At 42.0% G+C, this 25,441-nt stretch overlaps 1 protein-coding gene and 1 pseudogene across 5 annotated transcripts in view; one reads left to right on the top strand and one right to left on the bottom strand.

The window, feature by feature from the left end:
• The window catches only part of TBC1D30 (TBC1 domain family member 30), a 117,285-nt gene that overhangs the window by 17,942 nt on the left and 73,902 nt on the right, over window positions 1-25,441 (bottom strand). For 3 of the 5 annotated variants that reach the window (XM_077469787.1, XM_077469788.1, XM_077469789.1), the window contains 6 exons: window positions 18,134-18,195; window positions 16,649-16,714; window positions 16,350-16,475; window positions 12,510-12,695; window positions 5,839-6,007; window positions 3,330-3,498 (listed from right to left, as the gene is read on the bottom strand). In XM_077469787.1, coding sequence (XP_077325913.1) covers window positions 3,330-3,498; window positions 5,839-6,007; window positions 12,510-12,695; window positions 16,350-16,475; window positions 16,649-16,714; window positions 18,134-18,195 — 778 coding nt within the window. Of the gene's footprint in view, window positions 1-3,329; window positions 3,499-5,838; window positions 6,008-12,509; window positions 12,696-16,349; window positions 16,476-16,648; window positions 16,715-18,133; window positions 18,196-20,228; window positions 20,627-25,441 lie in introns of those variants that run through there. The other 2 variants (XM_077469790.1, XM_077469791.1) reach the window with 1 other exon arrangement.
• Window positions 1,040-2,165, top strand: LOC143964310 (cilia- and flagella-associated protein 57-like; annotated as a pseudogene).

Here is a 25,441-nt window from a genome sequence, read left to right as displayed (position 1 = left end):
TTCATCTGAGTTCCGCTGAAACGGACTTGCCTACACATGACCACACCAAAGTCCGATCGTTTAACATGATGACATACGATGGGACTAGAAAAAGGAAGTTCAATAGCCAGTAGCCAATAGCTGCCGTTGCTTCGTTGTTGGTCCATCGGACCTGCATACAGACGAGCGGTTTTCTCGATAGGAACTGGTTCTGGAGGAAAGATTTGAAACATGTTCTATTTCTAAAGTCCGTCAGATTTTTCGTCAGAAAAGGTCCGATGAAGCCCACACACGATCGAATTGTCCAACGGATTCCTTCCGTCGGAACTTTGCTGTTGAAAAGTCCAAGTCCAGTCGAGTGTACACGGCATTACCTGGAAATTCTGCCAGTAACCACAATTGCTGTTAGAACGCTGAGAAACTACCTCGCAATTAGAACCACCATTGTCAGCCTGGTATGTAACCTCTATTGACTATTGGGATGTCAATGTAATAGACTTGATGGGCAGCCCAACAGCCAAATGATGTTGTGCACACACCAAACTGTCAGTGCTGCTCTTGACAGCGTAGCCATTACCTAGCACCTTCAGCCTGCAACAGAAAGTGCTGTTACTGAAATCATCTTCAGGTAACAAACTTTTGATGCAAAGCTTTTGTCATTTTGGATAGAGTAAAAGACATTTAAAACCCCTGTAAAGTTTATTTGTTGTGGTCTTTGTCTCATTAGGCAGACTTTACCCTTCATTTCCATACTGAGACAGCAAACAAAACTTGATAGAGGATCGAACCATTCCCTATGTTATCCAAACTTGAACAAAAAATGGAATGGAATTCCAGAAATCTCCCCGCCCCTGAATCGGCCAAACCAGGGTAGCCGAAGGCCATCTGCCCAAACTGCCAATACCTTGTCATGTCCAAGAAAGGCCTAGATAAACCACCATGCCCATCTATGACCCGGCCTCCATGCCAATTCATAAAGCATAAAGATTTAAAGTACACCTAACTGAATTTGCCAGGTGTTGGTCAGCATTTCCTTTCTTCCCTTACGCCAAACTACCTGATGGCTCAGCCAGGGTCTCCCAAGTGGCATGCTTCCATCTTTCACTCTGGAAGGATGATATTTATGGTCACTGTAAGATCCATGAAATACCCCTTTCCTCTACAGAGTTAGTATAACAAATACCAGGGCCATGCAGGACCAATTACAAAGCTGGTGGTTTCATTTAATGTGACCACCGGTATCGTCTGTCCATTTTTCAAGACAGCTGCTAAAGAAAATCTCCAACAAGGAGGGTCAAGGACTTAAGAGATGAGGAATTGGGGTATGCTGAGGAAGTTTTGATTACCAAGTCCAACCTGGTGTGAAAGAACCAGGTGATCATGGAATTAAAAACACCCATGTGGAGGACAGACAAGTGTGTGAACTGAAAATGGAGAACAATTGTCAACTCAGTCTAAAAGACATGAACTATAACGAGAAGCTGAACTAAGATTTTTACCTAGGAAATGGAGGGGTGCTGAAGACCACAAACCAGATTCCAAATGCTTAAGGATAAGAAACAAGGACTGAAACACCAGGAGGGCATGGCTGAAAACATTCTTGAGAGATGCAGGAAATGGTCAAAAACCTGAAGCTGCTGCTGGAGTAGAAAAAGCACCAGGAGCTGCAGGTAAAGTCATGGAGGATGCGGGAGGAAAATGAGCATCAGCTGCATTAGCTGGAGGAGAGTAAAAGCCGGGCCCTAGAAAAACTGACAGAGTACTGCATAGGTGCCTCAGCTGCAGCAGGTCCAGGAGGAAACCGGACAACACCACAGAGATTTTGAAAACACGATAAAGCATATAGAAGGGGATAGAACAGAACCAAGATGTAAAAGTAAAATATGGTTGCTGTCTGTGGGAGGAGGAGAAGGAAACTGAACTGAATCTAAAAATGAAGGAGAATGGGTTTTTGAGGAAGAAGATCAGCAAAAAGATCTCAACAAAGGATATTTAGAAGTGACCAAAAATATTGAAAATATGAACTGAAACAGCAAGGTGCGATTAGGCCACTGGAGGACATGCAGGATCTGAAGAGAGAGATCCAGGTGAAGGATGACAAGGAGAAGAGACTTTGTGAGCTGGAAAAGAAGAATCAGGAACTGGATAAATTTAAATGTATTCTTGGTTTTTATAAAAGAGTTTGAGAAGCAGATTGAAACCAGAAAAAAAATTTGATCAAAAGAGGGGGATGAAAGCTGAGCTGCAATACTCAACACTACAAGCAAAACACCCAGCTGGACCTCAACATCTGGATAGCATCCGGGAGTTTTACCCTAAATATGTACAGCAGTGTAACACAGTGGAGATAATGGTTGTAAACCCCAACATCCACCAGGACTGCACCCATCACAAGGAGCACCTAGAAGGCAGACTATCTTTTTCACAAGATTCTTCTGTAATTTGAGCAAAGATCCATCATGTGAACAATATGCACCACATGAAGCTAAATGCCACACTGATTGAACAAATTAATGGCTTAGACCCCTTTCACACTGAGGTGCTTTTCAGGCGCTTTCACGGCAAAAATAAAAAATAAAAAATTGCCTGAAAATCTCATGAAAACCTATTTCCATTAAAATCAATGCTTTCACACTGGGGCAGTGGACTGGCAGGGTGGCGAAAAAAACGCCCCTCTCCAAAGCGCCTGAAAAGCCCTTCAAAAGTGCTCAATGTTTTACTGTCAGTTTACAAGCGCCTTAGTGTGAAAGGGGCCTGATAGGAGCTGAAAGTCAGCCATAAGATGGTGCATGACCTGGACATGGCTTGTAATTTGGACTGGAAGAGTAGCCTCACAGATTTCAAAACAACAGCCATAGGTGTGCATCAATTCTCAAGGGTCCTATGACCAAACACAAAGGAGGCAACAGCAAAAATTACTGAGGAAATAAACAGGAGATCAAATGACTGACATTTATTACATTCACAAGGCCTCACACAGTGGGGGTCCAAGCTCAAGCAATGATCCAACCCCAATCATTTACCATTAATGACAGCCTCATGAGACCAATCAAAGAATCAAGGATCCTCAGATTGTACAGATAATATTATATTACAAAATGCATTTAACCCCCCCCCCCCCCCCATTTCTTTCCTTCCCAACCCCTCTTTTGCCCTAATCTCTCCTTTGTTCTCTACCTTTCCCTTCCTAATTCCCCCTGCTTCTCTCTACCTGCTCTGCCTATCCTCTTTTATTTGTATTGTAAGTGATTGACACATACCTCAAATAATAAAGAGTTCACAAAAAATTGCATCAAAAAATGAGATTATTCTTTTAAATTAGTTTGATTTTGTGGTCAAGCCAAACTTACTCTCCCAGCTTTGCCCAAATTGCCAGTGCCACCCTTAGTATGATCTCTGAACCTTCGAAGAACACAGAGTCCCAGATCTTCAGAACAGTGTGATTCGGAAGACAAGTTGCAAATAAAGTCAAGAACCATTGCATAGTGAAGACATTCGTAAGTGGGGGCTCATAACCTCCTGCAAGGAATAAAAAAAGAAATTTAGATTTCTAAAAAAATTGAACAATTTTTTTGTAGTCTTATCTGCATGCCTGTTTTTTTAGAACGCATGGGTCAAAGAAACCCAATGTCATATTTGGTCAAATTAGATGATCTGTTGATTTATTTAGTAAACAATTAATACAACCTCAACAGAGATCAACCTTTAAACAGTATTAAACCCAAAAGCAAACCATTTATTGTATAGCATATTACCAATTCTTAGATGTAAAGGCTACATTTGTTTTCGTTTTTTAGGCGCTCTCTTTTTTTTTTTGCATAGTGATCTGGCCAGCAAATCTGTTATTTTTCAAAAGAACAAGCTGTCCCACAGATGTAACAGTTAGATGGTTAAGACAAAACATTTACCACTGACAAGGGTGCTTGCAATGGTCATCATTTATGAAAAACCTTTATTTCAAAAAGAGCTGTAACTACTTAAAAAGCATTATCTGGGAGTTTGGCATCAAGTGTATCAAGATCTAATAGTACATGTAACACCCCCCCCCCCCCCCCACATTAACAATGCTGCTGTCCAAAAGGTGCCTCTGTTGCTCCTCAATCCGAAGTATCAGAACAGTAAGGATGTTAGTGGCCAGATAAATCCGGTGATAACAGAGGGAAGAGAGCCTAAAAAATATTAATGCAGCCACACACACACAATAATTGGATTTTGGTTATGCATTTAATACCACTTTAACAAGAAATATTTCAGCATTTTTTCTTAAATATGAATAAGTGAAAACATTTAAGTGAATAAGTGATAAGTAGTGCATGAAAGACATAATGGAGCCTTTTCTGAACTAAAAGGATTTGCAAAGAAAGGTTTGGAAAACCCTTGAACAAAAATAGAAATAAAGTTAGCTGGGTAGTAGATGCAATAACAAAGACAACTGTTTTTTTGTTTTTATTTCAGAGTAACGAAGGGTTGGGCTCTTAGTCAAGGTTTTACATTTGTAAACCCTTTAGAACTACTCGGCCAAATTCGATGAGGATCTCATGTATGTGCATCTCTGTATGAATGTGCCTGGGCTTTGACAGCATGTCGACAGATTTCTGTTGCACAGAACTTTATAAATAACTAGGGCTGCTACTGATTAAAATTTTCGTGTTCGATTTAATCGATTAAAAAAATCAATTAATCGAATAATTTTGATTAATTATAAACGCACATACAGATCCAACTACTTTTAGCTGATCTCCTTGCATTGCAACTCTGCATTAGTCAGTGGTAAATGTAGTATACACTATATACAATCACCCGACACTAGTCAGTTTCCACAATCCATGACTTAACTTCTCAGTTCACACAAATAGGTTTTAAATTCAAACTGTAGCACCGACGTAAGAAATTATTTTTTTCACAGTAGAGTGACAATCCCTCCACCTCCGATCTAACTACGCACTCTCACTTTATGGCATGGACCCCTGTGCAAACAGGTGGTCATGCAAGCGGGTATCAAAAGGGTTAACACGAACCATAAACTTCTCTCACATCTCCTTAGATCTCAGCAAGGACGCCAGGTCATGGGTAGAAAGAAAAGATCTAAGTGCTCACCGCTTAAGTATAAGATTAAATTGTTGTGTTCAAACACAAACTACTCACAAAGATGATAAAAACACAGCATGTAAAGCCGACAATCGTGTTAGTTCTGTAGGGTAGCAGCGGGTGACGTAGCTCCTCCCCCATATGCGTTACGTTCAATCAGAACTTCAACGTCACCGGACTCCTCCCCCTTCCCTTCGTTAGCAGATGGAGGCACTTGGGAAAGGGGGGAGGAGTCCGGTGATGTCGATGTCCGTGACGTCACCGGATCTCCGATGGAACACCTTAAAGACTCGGAAGCCAGAGGAGATGTGAGTATTTTGATCGATCAAAAAAAAAAAATTGATCAAAAAAAATTAACGATTAATCGAGGAATTATTCTTTAATTTCCACAGCCCTATAAATAACCACTATCAAAGTTCTATTTTAGAGCCGCAGCTTTGTTTTTCATTTTTTCACAGTTTTAACAGGCTTTTTATTTGTCACTGATTAATAAACGGTGTAAAGCTTTTTTCACTAATTAACTCTGAAAAATATCTTAAATGCAATTCGAACACATGACTTTACAGTGCCAGAAATATCCATTAGACTCATCTGCATTAATGGAGATGCAAGTCACCAGAGTTTTTCAAGTCATTAAGTTACAAAGTCTAAATTCTTTGAAAGGAAATCGGTAAAAAGTAATTAAAAAGAGAAAAGATGAAGGATGTTTCAGGGTGGTCCTTTGTAATAAAATATGATGAAACATATTGCATATCTAATAAGTTCACATACCACCGCTCTCCTTGTTTGCAGTTTTCTGAAGTACATCCAGGTGATGAGATAGTTCAGATAGTTTCATCCTCAAGAGATCCCTAAATACAGCCATATCCACTGAAAGCGCTCTCAGATTATTGACAAAGTAACTGTTCGGCAGCACTTTGTCTATAAGGTAAATCATTATCTATGGATAGAATAAAAGCAACATTTTTTTATTGCCAGATAACTAGAAACATATGTAATCTATTTTAAAAGTGACACATATTGAAAAGTAAAACTCTGCATCAAGAAACAAAATTATAGATGAATAATACACCAATATAAGGAAACAGGCACACAAATGCAAAAAAGGAGCAGTTGGAGAGACTTTTTACAGGCAAACATAGGACCTGGCTCTTCAAGTCTCAATCTAAAGTCTGGTAAGTGGAGCTGTAGTATAAATTGGTGCCACCTAAACATAACCAGATAATTACCAGCTAAGACTTTTTTTACACAGTCATTTTGGGGGAGATTTACTAAAACGAGTGCACTCAGAATCTGGCGAAGTCATGCAAAGTAGCCAATCAGCTACTAACTTAAGCTTGCTTATTCAATAAAGCTTTGGCAATAAAACCTGGAAACCAATTCGTTTCTATGCAGAGCTGCACCAGATTTTTCACTCTCCAGCTTTAGTACATGACTGCTTTTGTTTGTTTTATACAAGTCGATGGGGATCCAAATGCAGCCAAAAAAAGGGGGCCATGAGGGAAGTCAAGTCAGAAGGACCTCCAGAGGAACATGGAAGCATCTCAAAAGGAAGCTGAAAGCATCTGAAAAACATGCTGCATTTGCCTGTCTACATAAACCCTTAAACAGATTCCATTTTTATTCCATTACCCCACCTGTGAGCCATTTTGGCATTTGCAATTATGATTACCATTTTAATTTTGAAATAAAAGGAATACTGCATATGACATCTGATGATGTAATCTATAATATAGTATACTGTTTTTTGCTCCTTTGTTACAAGGTGTTAGGCTGGGTTTCCCCACATCCAATTCGCATGGCAGGAGAGTGTGACCAGCTCTCCATAGAGCCGGTTCACACATCTCTGGGGAAGCCATGGAGCACATTGCAGAAGGGTCCTATGCGTCTTTGGATCAGTTTCAGGTCTGAATTCAGGCAAAAAAAATAAAAAATCAGATGTATAAACGGTGAACGGGGACGCACCGGACTCCCTGCTGCAAACTGCTCCGGAGATAGTGTGAACCCAGCCTCAGTGTGTCTTTATTTTGGTTAAAAAATTTTGTGCACACTAGCTATAGTAGTCATTAAATGCTCCTATCCTTTATAGCCAAGGAAGCCACTGTTTTAAAGAGGAAGTAAACCCTGATGGGTTTACTTCTACTTTGTCTCCCTCCAAAGGTAAAGCATAATGGACTACTATGCATTGCATAGTAGCCCACTACGTGTCCCTTACCTGACACAGGAGCCAGCGATGTCACCGCTGTCCCCTGTAGTACGGAGCGTCCCTCATCTTCCGGGTATCGCTGCTCCAGCCACTCACAGTGCCGGAGCAGCAATGTCGTCACTCCCGCACATGCGCACGGGAGCCATCACTAACGGCATATTGTCATTAGCAGCGGCATTCTGCCTGTGCGCTGTAGACAGCGGTGACTGTCTTTTAGTAAATATCTCCTAAACAGTGTAGGTTTAGGAGATATTTCTTGGGCCTACAGGTAAGCCTTAATCTAGGCTTACATGTAGGTCAAAGTGGTTTGTAAGGGTTTACAACCACTTTAAGAGTTGATTTAATAAAACTGGTGAGTGCAAAGTCTGGTGCAGCTCTGCTCTATAGCCAATCAGCTTCTAACTTCAGCTTGTTCAATTAAGCTTTGACAAAAAAATTTAATAAAAAGTGGAAGCTGGAAGGGTTATGGGGATGTGAACAAAAAAAGGAAACTAATACAGCCATCACATCTAAGAATTGCCGATGCCTATGCCATATTTGCACAGGCATTGCCCAGCCACCACTAGGGGTCAGCTTTTGGCTTGGTTTAGAACTGGGATCCAGAGAGAATCTAAAAACTGAAATTAAACAGTCACAATGTGACATATGTAAGTGGTTCAACATTTTTAGGACTTTCATGATGGTAAGCGGTAAATTAACTCCTTTTGCACTAAAACAAAGTCAAGCATACGTATTGAACAGTGCTAAGCTTGAGAGGACAGTACTCCTTAAAATAGAAGTATAGGGTTTATAAAAAAAAAAAAAAAAAAAAAAAAAACTTATACATATCTAGGTAGATGCATGCCCCCAATGCCTCTGCAATGAGAACTGAGAGATCAGACACCTCTGATCGTTCAGTTCTACCCTTCAGTCTGAGCTGAGAGTCATGACTGTCAGTCACTGGCTCTCTGCTCTGCCCCTCCAGGGTTCACTGGAGCACTAGACTGGGGAGGTCTTTCCCCAGAATGGACCAGCTGAGTGACATCAGCCAACAACGGGCTTCTGAAAACAGGTCACAGGAGTGCAGAACGAACTGTACTCCGGTGATATATTGGAGAAGCATAGCCAAAAATGCTTTGGCCATACTGCTCATTTAACCGCTTGTTGCCTGCCCATTGTCAAATGATGGCGGCAAAGTGGTTTCAAAATCCTGACTGGACGTCATAGACTGTCCTCAGGATTTTGAGCCGCTGCGTGCCCCCAGGGGCGCGCATCGCGGCGATCATTGTTGCGGGGTGTCAGTCTGACACCCCGCAACTTCAATCTCAGTAAAGAGTCTCCAGAGACTCTTTACCACGTGATCAGCCGTGTCCAATCACGGCTAATCACAGTGTTGTAAATAGGAAGAGCCGGTGATCGGCTTTTCCTCACTCTGGTCTGTCAGACGCAAGTAGAGGAGAGCCGATCGGCTGCTCCTCTGACCGGGGGGGGGGTCTGTGCTCATGGATTATCAGCACAGCCCTCCCAAGGATGCACACACTGGACCACCAGACCACCAGGGATGCCCAGCACCAGGTATGCCACCCTAGACCACCAGGGATGACAATCAGTGCCTAAAATGGATGCCAATCAGTGCCGACAATGGGCATCACTGACTGGCATGCATTATTGTTTGGCACTGATTGGCATCCATCAGTACAATGCCGCCTATCAGTGCCAACTATCAGTGCCCATCTGTGCCAACTATCAGTGCCCATCTGTGCCAACTATCAGTGTCCATCTGTGCCAACTATCAGTGTCCATCTGTGCCCATCAATGCCACCTCATCAGTGCCGCCCCACCAGTGCCCCCCAGTGCCGCCCCACCAGTCCCCATCAGTGAAGGAGAAAAAGTACTAATTTACAACGTTTTGAAACAAACAAAAAAACTTATTTTTTCAAAAATTTCTGTCTTTTTTTATTTGTTTAGCAAAAAATAAAAAAAACTGTACAGGTGATCAAATACCACCAAAATAAAGCTCTATTTGTGGGAAAAAATGATAAAAAATTTAATTTGGGTACAGTGTAGCATGACAGCGCAATTGTCATTCAAATTGCGACAGCGCAGAAAGCTCAAAATTGGTCTGGGCAGGAAGGTGTTTAAGTGCCCGGTATTGATATGGTTACGAAAACATTATTGATGTTAGCTCAGCTGGAGATGAATTCGGCTATTTGCTATAAGTACTGCCCTTTGTACTGTACACAATCTATGCTTGGAGCTCTTATAGGACTGCAAGCTCCTACAGGCACAGGCTGCCAGTTATGGTTCCTTAGCCTCAGCAGAACCAAGTCATCCTGCACTTCAATTAAGGGGCAGCAATAGGCTTAGTAATGGCTGCAAACTAATGCAAAACTTTATTAAAGAATAGCAAAAACCCTAAACACTAACCCAGTGTTACAAGGGTTAAATGCCTTTAATTTTAGAAGATGAGGAACAAGATGTGTGGATAATAGGAAAGATGGTTGTTTTGGGTGGAGAATAGGAAAGAGGTGTTTTGGTTGGATTAGCAAAAAAGACAGCTAACACAAGTTGGTGCACAAAAACGACATGTTTTTAATTTTGTCCGTCATGTACTTTAAGTTTACTTATTACGGTGTCTAGGCAGCTAAAATGTTCTCAGATGTGATGGCTGCAACAGTTTAAAATTTTCAGACTAGGTACATTTTCTGCAAGTACAGAAAAATACCTATTGATCTTGATAGAAATGTCCTTACAAATTTCTGTGTACTGAACAGAAATCCTAAACAATGTTATCAGCCTTCCCAGCTACCTTTTGTGAACTACATAATCTATCCTCCTTATTTAATAGATACGAGGAGAGGGGCATCGGTGTAGTCTAGATTAAGAGAACACAACGCTGCTCCCCCATTGAACATTACAGCCAACATCTACTGGTAATATTGATAAATCCTTACACCGCGTTTAGTGGGTGTGCTGGTTGGAAGACCCCAATGGAGAAAATGCTGCATCCTCCCAGGGCTGTGCAGCTCTTGGCAATACTTCTAATGAACGGAGCTTTGTTGTTTTATGGGAAAGGGAGGAGACATATTAAATAATTTACATAGATGAGGACTATCAATGAGATAAAAAAGATGTTTGAAGTTAAATCAATATTCATTTTATGGATATGCCTTACTTGCTCAAAAAGAGGTTACATAGAGCCTTCCTTGAAGAAATGAACAGATGACTAGTGAAAGCTTTCTTTGAATTATGGATCAGCAGCGATCTGTGAATTATTAAAAGACAAGCACTGTCTCCACAGAGGAAATGGTTGTGCAGACTATGACAGTGCACTACAAATGCACCACTGTCTGCCAATCTAAAGCTTTACCTATTATATGATCATTTAAAACATTTTATAGTACATAGCAAAATGTATTCTAAATTATTAAGTAAGCCTGTAAGTCTTCATGCAACATATACAACTACTTGTTCACCTTTAAAGCGGAGCTCCACCCTAAAGTGGAGCTTCCGCTCATTGGAACCCTCCCCCCCTCCGGCGCCACAATTGGCACCTTTCAGGGGGGAGGGGGGGTGCAGGCACCTGTACAGTACAGGTATCTGCACCCACTTCCGGCATAGATATCCGCAGAATCTGCGGATATTTCCGCCCCTTTCCGCTGGAAAACACACGGATCCCAGAGACAGCGGGGACCATCCTTATTGCGCAGCGCGACTCGCGCATTCACAGTAGGGAACCGGGAAATGAAGCCGCAAGGCTCCACTTCCTGATTCCTATACCCAAGATGGCGGCGGCAGCACCCGAGAGACGATCGAGAGATCGGCTTCGGGTGCCGACATCACGGACGCGCTGGGCGGGTAAGTGTCATTATTATAAAAATGAGCAGCTGCAGTATTTGTAGCAACTGGCTTTAAAAAAACAAACAAACAAAAAAAACAGCGGAACTCCCGCTTTAAGGAGAAAAAATTATAAATGTACATATTTTTGTGGTGCATAAGACCATAGGACCAGATATAAATGAATGTTTTAACAGAGGCATTATAGGTTATTTCTTATTTATCGATTATTGCGTATAAATGTAGACTGAAAAAAATAAATAAATAAAAAATCGAAGAAGAAATATACATTATAAAAAGATGCTGTCAAATTATATATTTTTATCAGATCACTTTGCTTTATTTTATATTACTGCGGTTAAAAGCTGTACTTTGGACAAACCATTAAATACACAGAGGAAATACATATTGTATATGGTAGTTGATTAAACTGCCAAAGGATTTGTATACAGCTCAGTCCATACAGCTCTGAGAGGGACCTGAACTTTCTCCACTACAGTTTCACTTTCACTTACAAGTCTTCTCCCCACCCACACCGTGGGACTGAAAAGTAAAAGAAGCAGCAAACTGATGATCTCGCTCTGTAACTCTGCTCTCTCCTTGTATCAGCATGCTCCTAGAACTGCAGCACAGCACACCTGACAAGTTCCTTGTACTGCTTCTCTATCCTGATGTACAGACTACATAGACTGCAAGAGTCTGACTCCAAATCCAGTTCAGGTACTTACACTGCTTGCATTAAATATAAAAAATAAATAAAACACATTTAATAATGTACTGACAACACAGAGGCATTCATTGTGTCTTTTATACCTTCATTTTTTTCCAAATGTTAAATCTATATAAAAACACACAATCCATGTATACTGAACATACAAGGGTTTTCGGAAACTTTACGTCAGATTACATTACTAAAAAAAAAAAAGAAAAAAAAAAAGAAGAAGAGGTAGATGGCAATCAGTTTTTTTTCCAACAGCTGCAGGTTTATTTTTTTTTTTTCCATGATGAGTTCTACATGGAAAATAAGATCAGTACAGAGCATGACAATCAGGGTAGCAATAGCAGGCCATCTGCCTAGCAAAGACAAGAGGAGGAGACATCTCTGATGAGAATCCAGGGAGTTTTCTTAGCAGACATTATTCTATTAGTTAGAAGCGTTTTTGTGCTAGCCGCAGCTAAGCCATCATATCTTTTTACACGTAAGCAGGAAAGAAAAAGCTAAAATGTGTAGTTGGTGATGTATTCACATGTCAGGTATGATGCCAAGAACACTTGGCCAAAGCTGGAGCTATACTGTGTACAACAGTACTCAAATAGTATCTTAAGCCATTACCACTGCAAGCATTGAAAACTGTGTGTAGAATAAAACAAGTAAAATTATGCCACATTAACGATAGAGCAACAGAATTATTGTACACACCTTAAGTGCATCACCCTCATTGCCTTCCATTACTTCCAGGATGAGTGCAGCCAAAATATTAAACCCTTGACAGTAGCCAACTGACTTGTTCCATCTGGCGTAGGCCAAAAGAACCCGTTTAAGTACCACCCTATCCTGTTCTGCCTCCTGTCCACAGTAGGAGCTACAGCCAGTTCTGTGGAGGTCCTAAAAAAGAAAAAAAAACATTGAACAGGCAAACATTAGATTTTCATTCTAGCAGTGCTTACAGGTAAAGGTGATATACTTCAATATAGATGCAAAAAATAATTCCCCTTTAATTTATGATTTCAATATACCGTATTTAACAAAAATATCAACAGATGTAAGGCTACATTCACACGGGTGATTAGTCCCCACTGCGCATGACAGAAGCAGGAATCTGCAGCTGTTTTTGTCACTTGTGAGCGGCTAGCTACCAGTGCTAATTTTGGCATCAAATTTTGATTTCATTTTATTCATAGTCTTACTAAAATGCCATTCTAGTTCTAGTCGTATTTAGTCGATTCTGAAATCTAATGGGTTTAGTTAAATTGTAATCCATTGTTTAAGGATTTCTCTTAAGAATTTGAATAAACTATACGCTCTGGACAGTGGTCTAAGGAGGCCTGTAAATGCTGCACAGTGCTCTGGACGGTCTGAGGAGGCTTGTAATGGACACAGTGCTCTGGACAGTTGCCCGCGGATTCCTGTAATACACAGTGCTCTGGATAGTGGTGTGAGAGGGCCTGTAAATGCTGCGCGGTGCTCTGCATGGTGGCCTGAGGAGGCCTGTAAATGCTGCAAAGTGCTTTGGACGGTCTGAGGCAGCTTGTAATGGACACCGTGCTCTGGACAGTTGCCCGCAGAGGCCTGTAATGCACAGTGCTCTGGATAGTGGTCTGAGGAGGCCTGTAAATGCTGCGCGGTGCTCTGCATGGTGGCCTGAGGAGGCCTGTAAATGCTGCACAGTGCTCTGGACGGTAGTCTGAGGAGGCCTGTAAATGCTGCACAGTGCTCTGGTCCGTGGTCTGAGGAGACCTGTAATGCACAGTGCTCTGGATGGTGGAAAGAGGAGCCTGTAAATGCTGAACAGTGCTCTGTACGGTATTCTGAGGAGGCCTGTAAATGCTGCACAGTGCTCTGGAGGGTGGTCTATGGAGGCCTGTAATGCACAGTGCTCTGGATGGTGGTCTGAGGAGGCCTGTAATGCCGCACAGTGCTCTGAGGGGGCCTGTAATGCATACAGTGCTCTGGAAAATGGTCTGAGGAGAATGCCTGTAATGCACACCGTGCTCTGGACAGTGGGGAGGCCTGTAAATGCTAAACACTGCTCTGAGGAGGCTTGTAATGCACACAGCGCACAGTGTCTGAGGAAGTCTGTAATGATGTAAAGTGCTAAGCATGCCTCAGTCACTACCTTGTTTACTGGGAGGGGAAACACTCACAGGCTTTACAGGTGGAGCTCCAAGGAAACCATAAATTCATGCTGGTAAAGGTCCCTCCCTCACATTTTCGTTCCATTCTCATTCATTGACGACAATGGAATTCATTTACATCAGTGTTTGACGACGAAATTAACAATTCAAGGATGAGTCACTGGTAGCCGCAGCTATCCATGGCTATCCGCACAGTCAGCCATCACCTGCAGTGATGACAGCTGCAGCCGCAGCCAAGCCATCATTGAAGTGTACAGGGCAAGTAGCCTGTGCGAATGTAGCCTAATTGAGTACTGTACAAAAAGTACATCCTTGGCATCAAAAGCTGGTATTGCTCCCTGTAGCAGAAATGAGGACTTCTGGGCATTTTATATAACTGTCCACCAGTTTCTATGATTGATTCAGTGATGTTTTTGGCCTTTTTTTCCCACCCAAAATGCTTTTGATTGCAAGAGTTTTGTGGGCATCCTTGCATGAACTTTACTTACAAAATTCCACCATAAAACGCCAATGGGAATCAAATCAGGACTTCGATTAGGACAGTCCAAAACCCACCGTTACTTCTTTTTGAGCCATTTCTTGGTGGATTTCCTAGTGTGCATTGAACCATTATTTAAGTGAAAGCCTCATTTACAGTTCAGCTTCAACATTTGGCCTCACATTCTCATCAAGCACGCAAAGCAACCCCAAACCATAACATTTCCACCATCATGCTTCACGGATGTTATTGAGCTCTTTTCCTGAAATACTGTGTTGGTTTGCAGAAAACAGGTCTACTGTTATTGTGACCAAAGAATTCAGTTTTTCATTGATCAGTCTTCAGCACATTGTTCCAGATGGCCCGGTCTTTGCTTATAGGTACAATGGCGAACTACAACCTTGCTTTAATGTCCTTATTAGACAGCAAAGACTTTCTTATTATTCCTCTCATGCAGGCTGAATTTGTGCAATCTCTTTAGGACTGTAGATTCATGCACTTTGATTTCCACTATAGCAAGAGTTACCCGAACAACCCACAGATATATTTTGGGGTTCTTGGGGACTGCTTTTACCAAACGATTTCATTTTCTGGGCCAGACTCTCAGCCATCCACAACTGAAACCTTAGAGAGCTCTATTGATCTTGACATGATGACAACAGCAACATGAACACAAGACCCTAGATATATTGGGTTTAAATAAGACAGGTTCTACCTACATGCAACCTAAAAAGATTTTAATCTTTGGCAACTAATCTGGATCACCAGATTCTAAATTTCATGAATTTGAAGTGGTGGTAAATGTAGGGGGGAGTACTTAATTTTTACCACATGACAAACCAACATTTTGGTTAATGTAGATCAATAAAATTAATACATGCCAATGTTATGAATGTATGCACACACTGTATATACTGTATATGGATTAAAAAATAAATAAATAAAAAACTTTCCTAGAATGGTCTTGGACTTCTTGTTTTTGCAATACAGATATGACAACTTAATAGGAATCACCAGTCAGCCAGACTGTTGTCTAATGCCCTGTACACACGGTCGGACATTCTGACAGAAAAGGTCCGATTGGATTATATTGTCAGTAAATTCGATCGTGTGTGGGCTCTATCAGACTTTTTCCGTCGGAAATTCTGAGGGAAAAAATTTGAGAGCAGGATCTAAAATTTTCCAAACAAAAAAAAAACGATCGGACTTTTTCCGATAGTTTGTAGAGAATTCCAATGGACAAAATGCCACGCATGCTCAGATCAAATTACGAGACCAAAGCTATTGGCTACTAGCCTCTACGTAGTCCTGTCGTACGCAATGAACGCCACGTTCCAAACGATTGGATTTTCCAACAACTTTGTCTGACCGTGTGTGTGCAACACCAGTTTCGGACAAAATCCGTCGCAAAAAAGCCCACGGATTTTGTGGTCAGAATGTCCGACCGTGTGTACAAGGCATTATTGTTCCAACATTAAAATGCAAAACGCGAATGTTTAATATTAATATTTTTTTTAATATAACAACCTGCTTATATCGTTTCCTGCTGAACCTACAGCCTCTTCTCACATTCTGTGCAAAACAACCCTCACAAAAAAACTCAGGAAGTAATGTTCCTAGAACAACACGCTACACAATCAGGAAATTGTGAGCAACTGGATGGCCTAATCCTAATGCATTCCAGCAGCTTCAGGGTCCTCAGTGACCAAAAAGGACTCACTTATGCAAGAGGAAGGAAACCATTAAGGCTGACCACCACATTAATGACGTGTAGGCAGAGGGAGGGACATGGCCAGATAAAAATAACAGTTCTACGTTTTCAGGCTCCTATTGAAGCAACAAACATACACCGATCAGACCCAGGTCCACAAAAAAGTAAACAGTCATCACTTTCTAACACTAAAAGCTATTGTGGAAGAGTATTACCTTGACAATTTGAATTCCCATTGAGTCGTCATCAGGATTGCTCCTTTCATTAAACGTAAAGCGCATCGTTTTATCCCAGTCTATAGAGATGCTATGTAAGTAGTGGTCTGCAAGCGTCAGCCATACCTGAAAATCGGTAAAATAAAAGCAAGTTAATTTAACTGCAATTTTAACGTACCCCTCTTGTAACCGAACCATCTTGTATTGAAATTGTTCTGTCTCCCTTTATTTTTAAAAGCACTGCACAGACTACTCTCTCTTGCTATATAAATGTATTTAAAATGTTAACAAGCACTTACTTTCCTCCTCCACTCTTTAGGTATTCCAGTGGGTAGTCTGGCAACAGCTTTGAGAGCATCGTACCACTAGAAACACAGAAAACAGTACTATGAGCAGCCCAATAAATTACAAGCTCTTATAAAAAGTAAGGACCAACACTCTAAAGGATAATACATTTATACCTGACATTTTTAAAGAATGAGCTAGAATATTCTAATACAGTAATGCACCCAGTTCCAAGCATATTAGTATGTTACCATTTAGGCCCCTTTCACACGGGGCGGATCAGTGATGATCCGCCCCGTGGATGTCCGCCGGAGCGATCTCCGCTGAGCAGAAGATGACGGGTCCGTCTCTGCACACTGCGCAGGGCCAGACCTGTCACAGCGCCGCTCTCCCCTATGGGAGATCGGATGACGACGGACCGCAGTGTCCGTCGTCACCCGATCCGATGACGGATGGAAAAATAGCTTTTCCTCCGTCACACTTTTTCGGATCGGAGCGGGTCGGATGTCAGCGGACATGTCACCGCTGACATCTGACGCTGAAGAACTGACAGGCGGGCTGTCAGTAACTGAGGGAGGATTCAAAGTATCCGGGTGTGCTCTTGGCTTGGAGGGGCACCACAGCTTGTGGAAGTTACCGGGGGAGGACTCTTCAGAGGAGGGTTGACAAGTGGCATCCTGAGAAGTGCCTGGTTACTGAGTTGGGAAGGACATTGACGGGTTCACACTTTTCCAGTACCACAAAGGAAGCGGGAATCGTTCCAGGTAAGGTTGGAAAAAGGTTCCTGTATACTCTCAGTTGATTGTTCAAGTTTTGAGTCAATGTGCTGACTGCCATGAGCTCTGGCTAGAGATCTGTTCAGCTTTGAAGTGCCCAGCTGCGAGTGGCTACTCTCTGGGTGGAAATAGAGACTGTGTTAAACCTGCAGTTCAAGGTGCCTGAGTTCTTCACCCGTGCCCTCTGTTCCCTAAAGAGACTGTGTTTGTGAAAGTTCTACTGCAAAATAAACCTTTTTAAAAGGACTTCATTTGTGTCAGTGTACAAGTCGTTGGGTATCAACCTTGGGAACCCTTAGACGCGGAGGAGCAGGCCAGAAGAAGGAAATCGGTAAGACCATTCAGTCAAGGCCGCCTTGCAACGGGTTATGGCCGCTACATACATATACAACACACACACACACACACACACACACACATTCCAAATCCTCTAAATTTTATTCTGCTTATTGTAACATTTTATCAGCACAGATTAAAAGGTTCCATCCCAACCCTGAGTCATTGGCTGCAGTCATCACTGTAGTAAAGCAGACTACTACAGTGATTGCCGGTTTTCTCCAGTGGTCCCTCAGGTATCAGCTATGCATACTTACATTGGTCCAAGTTGGACCAATGGAAATATACAAGTAAGATCACTTCTGGAGTTCAGCTTTAATCGTTCTTGGAGGAAAATATTTGAGAAAGGCTGGTTTAGCCACTAAAATTGCTGTACAATAGCATTACCTGTTGAAAACCATGTTGCCCCAGGGAAGGTTCCAAAGTAAATTTCAATTTTGTGTCTACCCCTGAAATATGAAAAAAAAAAACATGTTTAGTGGTCCAGAAAATTAAAGCAATAAAAGACAAAATAGGTTACTACAGCTGATAATGCAGAGAGCACCTTAGGGATATTTTTTATTTGCAGGACAGTGGTTTAGTGATTAGTTTATTTGGGGCAGCACTAGAATGATCATTTTGAATCCCAACCTAGACACTATCTGCATTGAGTTTTTATGTGCTTTGTGTTTGTGTGGGGTTTTTCCCTGGGTACCCACTTTCTTCCAAACTCACATACTGGTAGGTTAATTTTCTTCCATCTATAATTGGCCTTGGTATGTGTGTATATATGTATGCGAGATAGGGACCTTAGATTGCAAGCTCCTTGAGGGTAGGGACTGATGTAAATGTAAAATATTTGTAAATCTCTACCTAAATTGTTGGCGCTGTAGATAATACCTGAAATAATAATATTAATGTGTACGTATATGGGATAGGGACCTTAGCTCAAAGGGTAGGGACTGCTGTGAACATATTAATATATGTAAAGTGCTGTGTACATTGTTGGCACTATATATATATTATACCTGCAATAATAACACCAACAACAAATATGTATGTTTGCGAGTTAGAAAACTTAGAGAATTGTGCTCTCCTTGAGGCAGGGACTAATGTCAATGTACAACATACGTAAAGCTCTCCGTATATATTATATATACATACATTACATACATACACACAGGTAAATTGTTGGTACTACTGCTACTACTACGTAAGGACCTCAGATTATGTGTTGCATGAAGACAAGAACTGATGTGAATGTACTATATGTGTACATTGTTGGTGCTATATAAATACCTGCAATAATAAAAAATAATATTAATTGAGCTTGTCAGGACAGGCACTGGTGTGAATGTACAATATATGTACATTGTCAGCACTATACAGAAATACCTGTAAAAATATTATTACAGGAAATTATATAGAGCCGACAATGTACACAGTGCCTCACATATACAGCATTGTACATTCACATCAGTCCCTGCTCTCACGGAGCATACAATCTATGGTCCCTTATGCACATGGATATATGTACATTATGATTATTATTATGAACGCAGTGTATATATCCATGGGAGTTGGGGACCTTAGGATTGTAAGCTCTTGAGGACAGGCACTGATGGGAATGTGCAATATATGCAAATAGTAGCATTACAGGTATTTATATAGAACTAACCATTTGCATATATTATACATTCACATCAGTCCCTGCCTCAAGGAGCTTACAGTCTAAGGTCCCTATCTCACATTGATATCTGTACATTAGGATTATTATGAATGCAGTGTATATATCCATGTGAGTTGGCGACCTTAGGATTGTAAGCTCTTAAAGGACAGGGACTGATGTGAATGTGCAATATATGCAAATAGCATTAAATGTATATATATATATAAAGCTATTTGCATATATTATACATTCACATCAGTCCCTGTCCTCAAGGAGCTTACACTCTAAGGTCCCTATCTCACATAGACAGTACATTAGGACTATTATTAATGTGTATATATCCATAGAGACCTTGGCTTGGGCGCTCCTTGAGATGTATGATCTTGAAGGCTCTCTACAGATAAATAAATAGAAAGGCTGGATGTGAAGGTGTGCGGAGACTCGGGGTGTCATGTGTAGGGTAGAGAGGAGGAGGAGGGCGCTGTCCAGTGTCCAGTGCTGATCTCCGCTCATCACCCCGCACAGATCCCAGCACAGCCAGATGATGACGTCACTCTCCCATCAGAGATCTCCTGCTAGACAACGATGAGTGATGCACAGAGCGCACACCTTCCATCCTTCCCCCGCCATGGTGTGCCATTGTCATGCAATCAGCGCTACACACGGCCCATCAATCCACTCCAGCTCCTTGTATCTACAATGGATTACCAGCCACAAACCCATCAATGCTGCTGATCCGATTACTAGTACAATGCAGGGTTAAGCCAAGATTACTAAGTGTAGACGGGTCCGCATCGCCCCCCCCAGGCCGTGTGATAGAAGCTGCCCACTCACCTGGCTCCAGGGTGCAGAGCAGGCGCGGTGCGGTCCTAGAGATACAGTTCCTCTTCTTCAGCACATTGCTCAGGATGTTCCCCACTCCTCCTCCACCACCTCCTCCGGCGTTCTGTCTCTTCAAGCATCGTCCTCCTCTCCTCCCGCTGCAGCTCAGCCTCTCCTGTCTCATGGAGGAGTCCCGATCCCAGGCTCCAGGCACAATGACAGCCCGCTGACAGCTGAAGATCTCTCCTCAATGGCAATCACACCAATGGTGGGGGCACCAGGGACCGATCTCTCCAATACAATCAGCAGCCGGTGGGTCCCTACAAGCTGGCTTTTCTAGAGGAAATCTGCAGTGCAGAGGCGACCGAGTGTGGGTGCAGGGATGAGGAGGGAATGAGGAGGGACTGGGGTAGGAATGAGGAGGGACTGGGGTAGGGATGCTCCACCTACCAACACTTATATCATCCTTCTGCCAGGGATCCAGCTCTAAGGTTACACCATCATCTCACTCCCTGCACTGGGGGGCTGCAATCAAATCCCATACCCCTAATGTCAGCATGCAGTGCCATCAGGGGGCAGGTTTTTTGTATACATGTATTTACATCTCATAAACAACTAATTACCTATGTATGTACAATGCCTTGAAAAAAAGTATTCATACCCCGTGACATTTTCCATGTTGCAACCAAAAACATAAAAAATCTCAATAAAAGATTTATGGTGATAGACCAACACAAAGGGGGTTATTTACGAAAGGCAAATCCACTTTTCACTGCAAGTGCACTTGGAAGTGCAGTCGCTCTAAATCTGAGGGCTAGATCTGAAATGAGGGGAAGCTCTGCTGATTTTGTCATCCAATCATGTACAAGCTAAAATGCTGATTTTTTATTTTCCTTGCATGTCCCCCTCGAACCTACAGTGACTTTACTTCCAAGTGTACTTGCAGTGCAAAGTGGATTTTCCTTTAGTAAATAACCCCCAAAGTGGCACATGATTGTGAAGTGGAAGGAAAATGATTAATTGTTTTCAACAGTTTTTTACAAATAAATATGTGAAAAGTGTGGCGTGCATTTGTATTCAGCCTTTACTATGCTTCAGTTTGTGAATGAACAGGAAGCCACTCAGTACAGAGCACTTCCCACAGCTGAGAAAGCGTTTGGGGAAGCTATGTCCTCAGTCCCTTTCTCTCCATTTAGACCATTGATATATCACCAAAGCCCCCCCAACGGGGCTCCTAAAAAAAAAAAAAATTGTAAAATTATATATATATATATATATATATATATATATATATATATATATATATATATATATATATATATATATATATATATATATATATATATATATATATATATATATATATATATATAAATATATAATCAAAAAATACTGACATCAGCCACTGCGCTACTGACACCAATCTCTTCTCTGCTGATACCATCCCCTGTTCTGCTGATATACACACATATGAGCTTGTGGTCTGGGGTGCACACCCTAATGCAATAGCCGGCGCACATCAATGATTCTGCTACATATATTTTAGGTTAAAAAAAAATCCCAATAAGCGTATAGTGTTTGGTTTATGCAAAAAAAAGTTATACAAACTATGGGATATTTTTATTTATTATTTTTACTAGTAATGGTGGCAATCAGGGACTTACCGTATTTTCCACATCATAAGATGCACTTTTTTCCCCCAGAAATATGGGGGAAAATGTCTCTGCATCTTATGGAGCGAATGCATGCTAGACAACGCTCCCCCACCACCAGGAGAGAGGCAGGAGAGCAGAGGACAGACAACGATGAGTGATGCACAGAGCGCAGGGCCTGACTGTCCTACTGTCGACTGCAGCGCTCTCCTCCGATGCTCGTATGTCACTTAGCTGGCTCTGTGTGCCAGGTCCTGTCCCCTTAGACCAGCTTGTGTGATAATAGATTGAATCAATGTTCTGCCTATTACAAGAGCTGGTCTAGGGGGGCGGGACCTTGCACACAGACCCAGCTCCGTGACATACGAGCACCATAGGACAGAGGGAAGAGAGCGCTGTGTTACCCAGAGGCTGACAGTGGGCACAGAGGTTGCAATGGGCACAGAGGCCGCAATTGGTGGACACATAGTGGCTGCAATTGGTGGGCAGAGAGAGGCTGCATTTATGACAATGATCAGGCTGCATTTCATGGGCACTGGTAAATATTTTAGTACACCATTTGGTTCAGAATTTTTTTTTCTTGTTTTCCCCTCTAAAACCTAGGTGCATCTTATGGTCAGGTGCGTCTTATGGAGCGAAAAAAACACGGTACAACGGGACTGCGATATTGCGGCGGACAGATTGTACACCTGACAGGGTCAGCAAGTGGTTATATTGCAGTCTACCAATTCTTAGACGTGGTGGCTGCATTTGATTTCTTTATCTTATTTTTCACCTGGTGATCTAGCCAGTAAGTCTGATGAGTTTCAAAAAACCAAGCTCTCTTGCAGATGTAACAGTTACACGGAGGAGACAAATTATTTAACACTGACAGAGGTGCTCTCAATGGTCAGCTTGTATTTATGTAAAGCCTTTATCCCAAAAGGAAAAAGAAAACTGCTTATATGCGAGCTGGAGTCTGGCTTCAGTTTGTTAGTGTGTCTAAATCTGCTAATACATCTAACACTCCTCTTCCTCCAGTCTGACAATGCTGCTGTCTAGAGGTGCCCACTGTGCTACTTCCTCCAGAGTGAGGGCACTCTAATACAAAAAGGTATGAACTGGCCAGATCACCAGGTAAAAAACAGGTTAAAAAAAACAAAACAAAACAAACAAAAAAAACACTTAAATAGGGAAACCAATGCAGCCACCACACCAATCTGCAGTAGCCCATAGTAGCTCATCAGTATACACGTACTGTCCTAAACATCACATTTTACCTGAATGGTTAATACAAATGTGCATTTACTATAAATCAATAAAAAGGGACATTTTTTCTACTAGTAATTGGCAACAATATTAAAAAGTGCTGCGTGCCACAGCCAATCGCCATAGCATAGGTCAGTTACTGTAGCGGGATTGCAGGATAGTAGCTAATGCATGTGTGTCATATCCAATCAGGATGATGCCTTTTTTGTTCGAAATTGAATGTACATGCATGTAGGGTAGGAAAATTCAAAAGGTTGCTTGGTATATCACAGCATCGTGGGTATGCAAGCTAAAGCCATGATCCATCAGGGGGTCAGCAGGGTAAAATTCAAAGGAAGGGAATAAACCACATGCCATGTGGAAGCAAGGGGAATGTCACAAAACCCCATACACTGTAGACGGTGAGTGACATACACATAAAAGGAGATAAAGAACCTGCAATAGGATACGCAGTACATGGCAACAGGAAGATAGTATCCCTGTACAATGTGTTAACCTGGCGATCAGTTAGGAAACTCCATGCAATCCAGAGTATGGCTAAAATAAAATCAATTGCTCATAATAGGAGACATACAGCTTTTAAAATGGATGTAAACCCCATTCATGCAAAGACCCGCGAAACATACATCTGTAGTGTTTACTTCTCTCTCTCCAGAGCCCCAAGTCCTGTGTCTTTCTGCTGCTCCATTCCTCCGTTATCAGCATGATAACGTCTGACAAGCTCTCCGACACAGAAGATAAAAGCAGCTGGAAATCTGTGTCGGGAGAACGCTTAGAGACAGATAAGCAGAGAGCTCGTCTATTCACAGTACAGCTCTGCAAGTTTCTACATTCCTCTGTGGAATGGGAGGGGGGGGGGTGTGCCTTTCCTCTAATCAGCCCACACACAGTGTTTACCAAGACTCCACACCCACTGCTGAAACAGAAAGAAAGATTTCTAACACGATCTGCACTTTCCAAAGAGTCTAGAAAGCTGAAGACAGCAGATGTACATGTAAAACGTATGTAGGGAGATTCGCTTCATCTCGGTGTATCATCTGAGGCCGTTCACCACTTCACTCGATATATACGAGGGTTTTCAACCACTTTAACCACTTGCCGACCAGCTGCCGTCATATTGTGGCAGGTTGGCACGGCTGCGCAAATTGCAGTAGGTGTATGTCGGCCACTTTAAGAGTGATAGGGCCCGCAGCGCAACACCAGAGCAGATGCGCGTGGCAGGCAGCCGTGATGTCCGCCAGCCCCCCATGATCGCTGTTCAAAGGGCCAGAACGAGGATCTGTCAACGTAAACAGACAGATCCCCACTCTGACAGGGGAGTAGAGAGAGATCGGATGTCCTAGTGATCAGGAACAGAGATCTCTCTCCTCCTGTCAGTACACTCCCCCCACAGTTAGAAACACCTCCCTAGGGAACACTTAACCCCTTGATCTCCCCCTCGGCAGATTGCCGCCGTTACTATTAAAAAATAAATAAGTAATAAAAATGCCATAAATCGACCCCCCTATTTTTTTTAGACACGATAACTTTTGCGCAAACCAATCTACGCTTATTGCAATTTTTTTTACCAAAAATATGTAGAAGAATACATATTGGCCTATAGGCCTAAACTGATGGATAATCGTTTCATTTTTTTTTTTTTTGGGATATTTATTATAGCAAAAGGTAACAAAAAAAATTTTTTCTTCAAAATTTATGCATTTTTTTTCTTCATAGCACAAAAAAAAAAATGAAAAAAAAAAAAAATGAAGAGGCGCTGAAATACCACCAAAAGAAAACGCAATTTGTAGGGGAAAAAAAAAAAGGACAGAAATTTTGTTTGGGTACAAGGTCACACAACCGCGCAAGTGTCAGTTAAAGTGACGCAGTGCCATATCGCAAAAAATGGCCTGGTCATTAAGGGGGCAAATTCATCCAGGCCTTAAGTGGTTTAGAAAGCGGTCAAAGCCATCTGGTTTAAAGTTTAAAGTTTAGTGTCAGCCCTTCCCCTAGGAGAGGCAAGGTCGTGTGGTAATCACATTCTAAAAGGCAGCAACACAAATTAGAAAAGTGGCAGGCAGGTCCATAGGGGGTGCATGGGCTAGTCACAAATAAAAAAGAAGGCCCTTAGGAGGACTAGGCATATGCCCTGTGTGCATGGGGCATTAGGCCTCATTCACATGGCCACAATGGGCAATATACCACTAGGAATCAGCATATTTATGTGGCCGGTGTTCTGTCGAGAAGTGCCCCCCCATCAAATAGTGCCCACGCATGCACAGGACGGAGCCGCACTTCAGCTGATTTTCCAATCAGCTGCAGTGACGTGACCAGGGCGCGCAAGCA

This window comes from Lithobates pipiens, unplaced genomic scaffold (genome assembly GCF_037356315.1).
Source record: "Lithobates pipiens isolate NorthernLeopardFrog02 unplaced genomic scaffold, aLitPip1_a1.2 Scaffold_8, whole genome shotgun sequence".
Classification (NCBI taxonomy): domain Eukaryota; kingdom Metazoa; phylum Chordata; class Amphibia; order Anura; family Ranidae; genus Lithobates; species Lithobates pipiens.
Note: the sequence above shows the minus strand (reverse complement) of the source record. Positions and strands in the feature narration are given on the sequence as shown.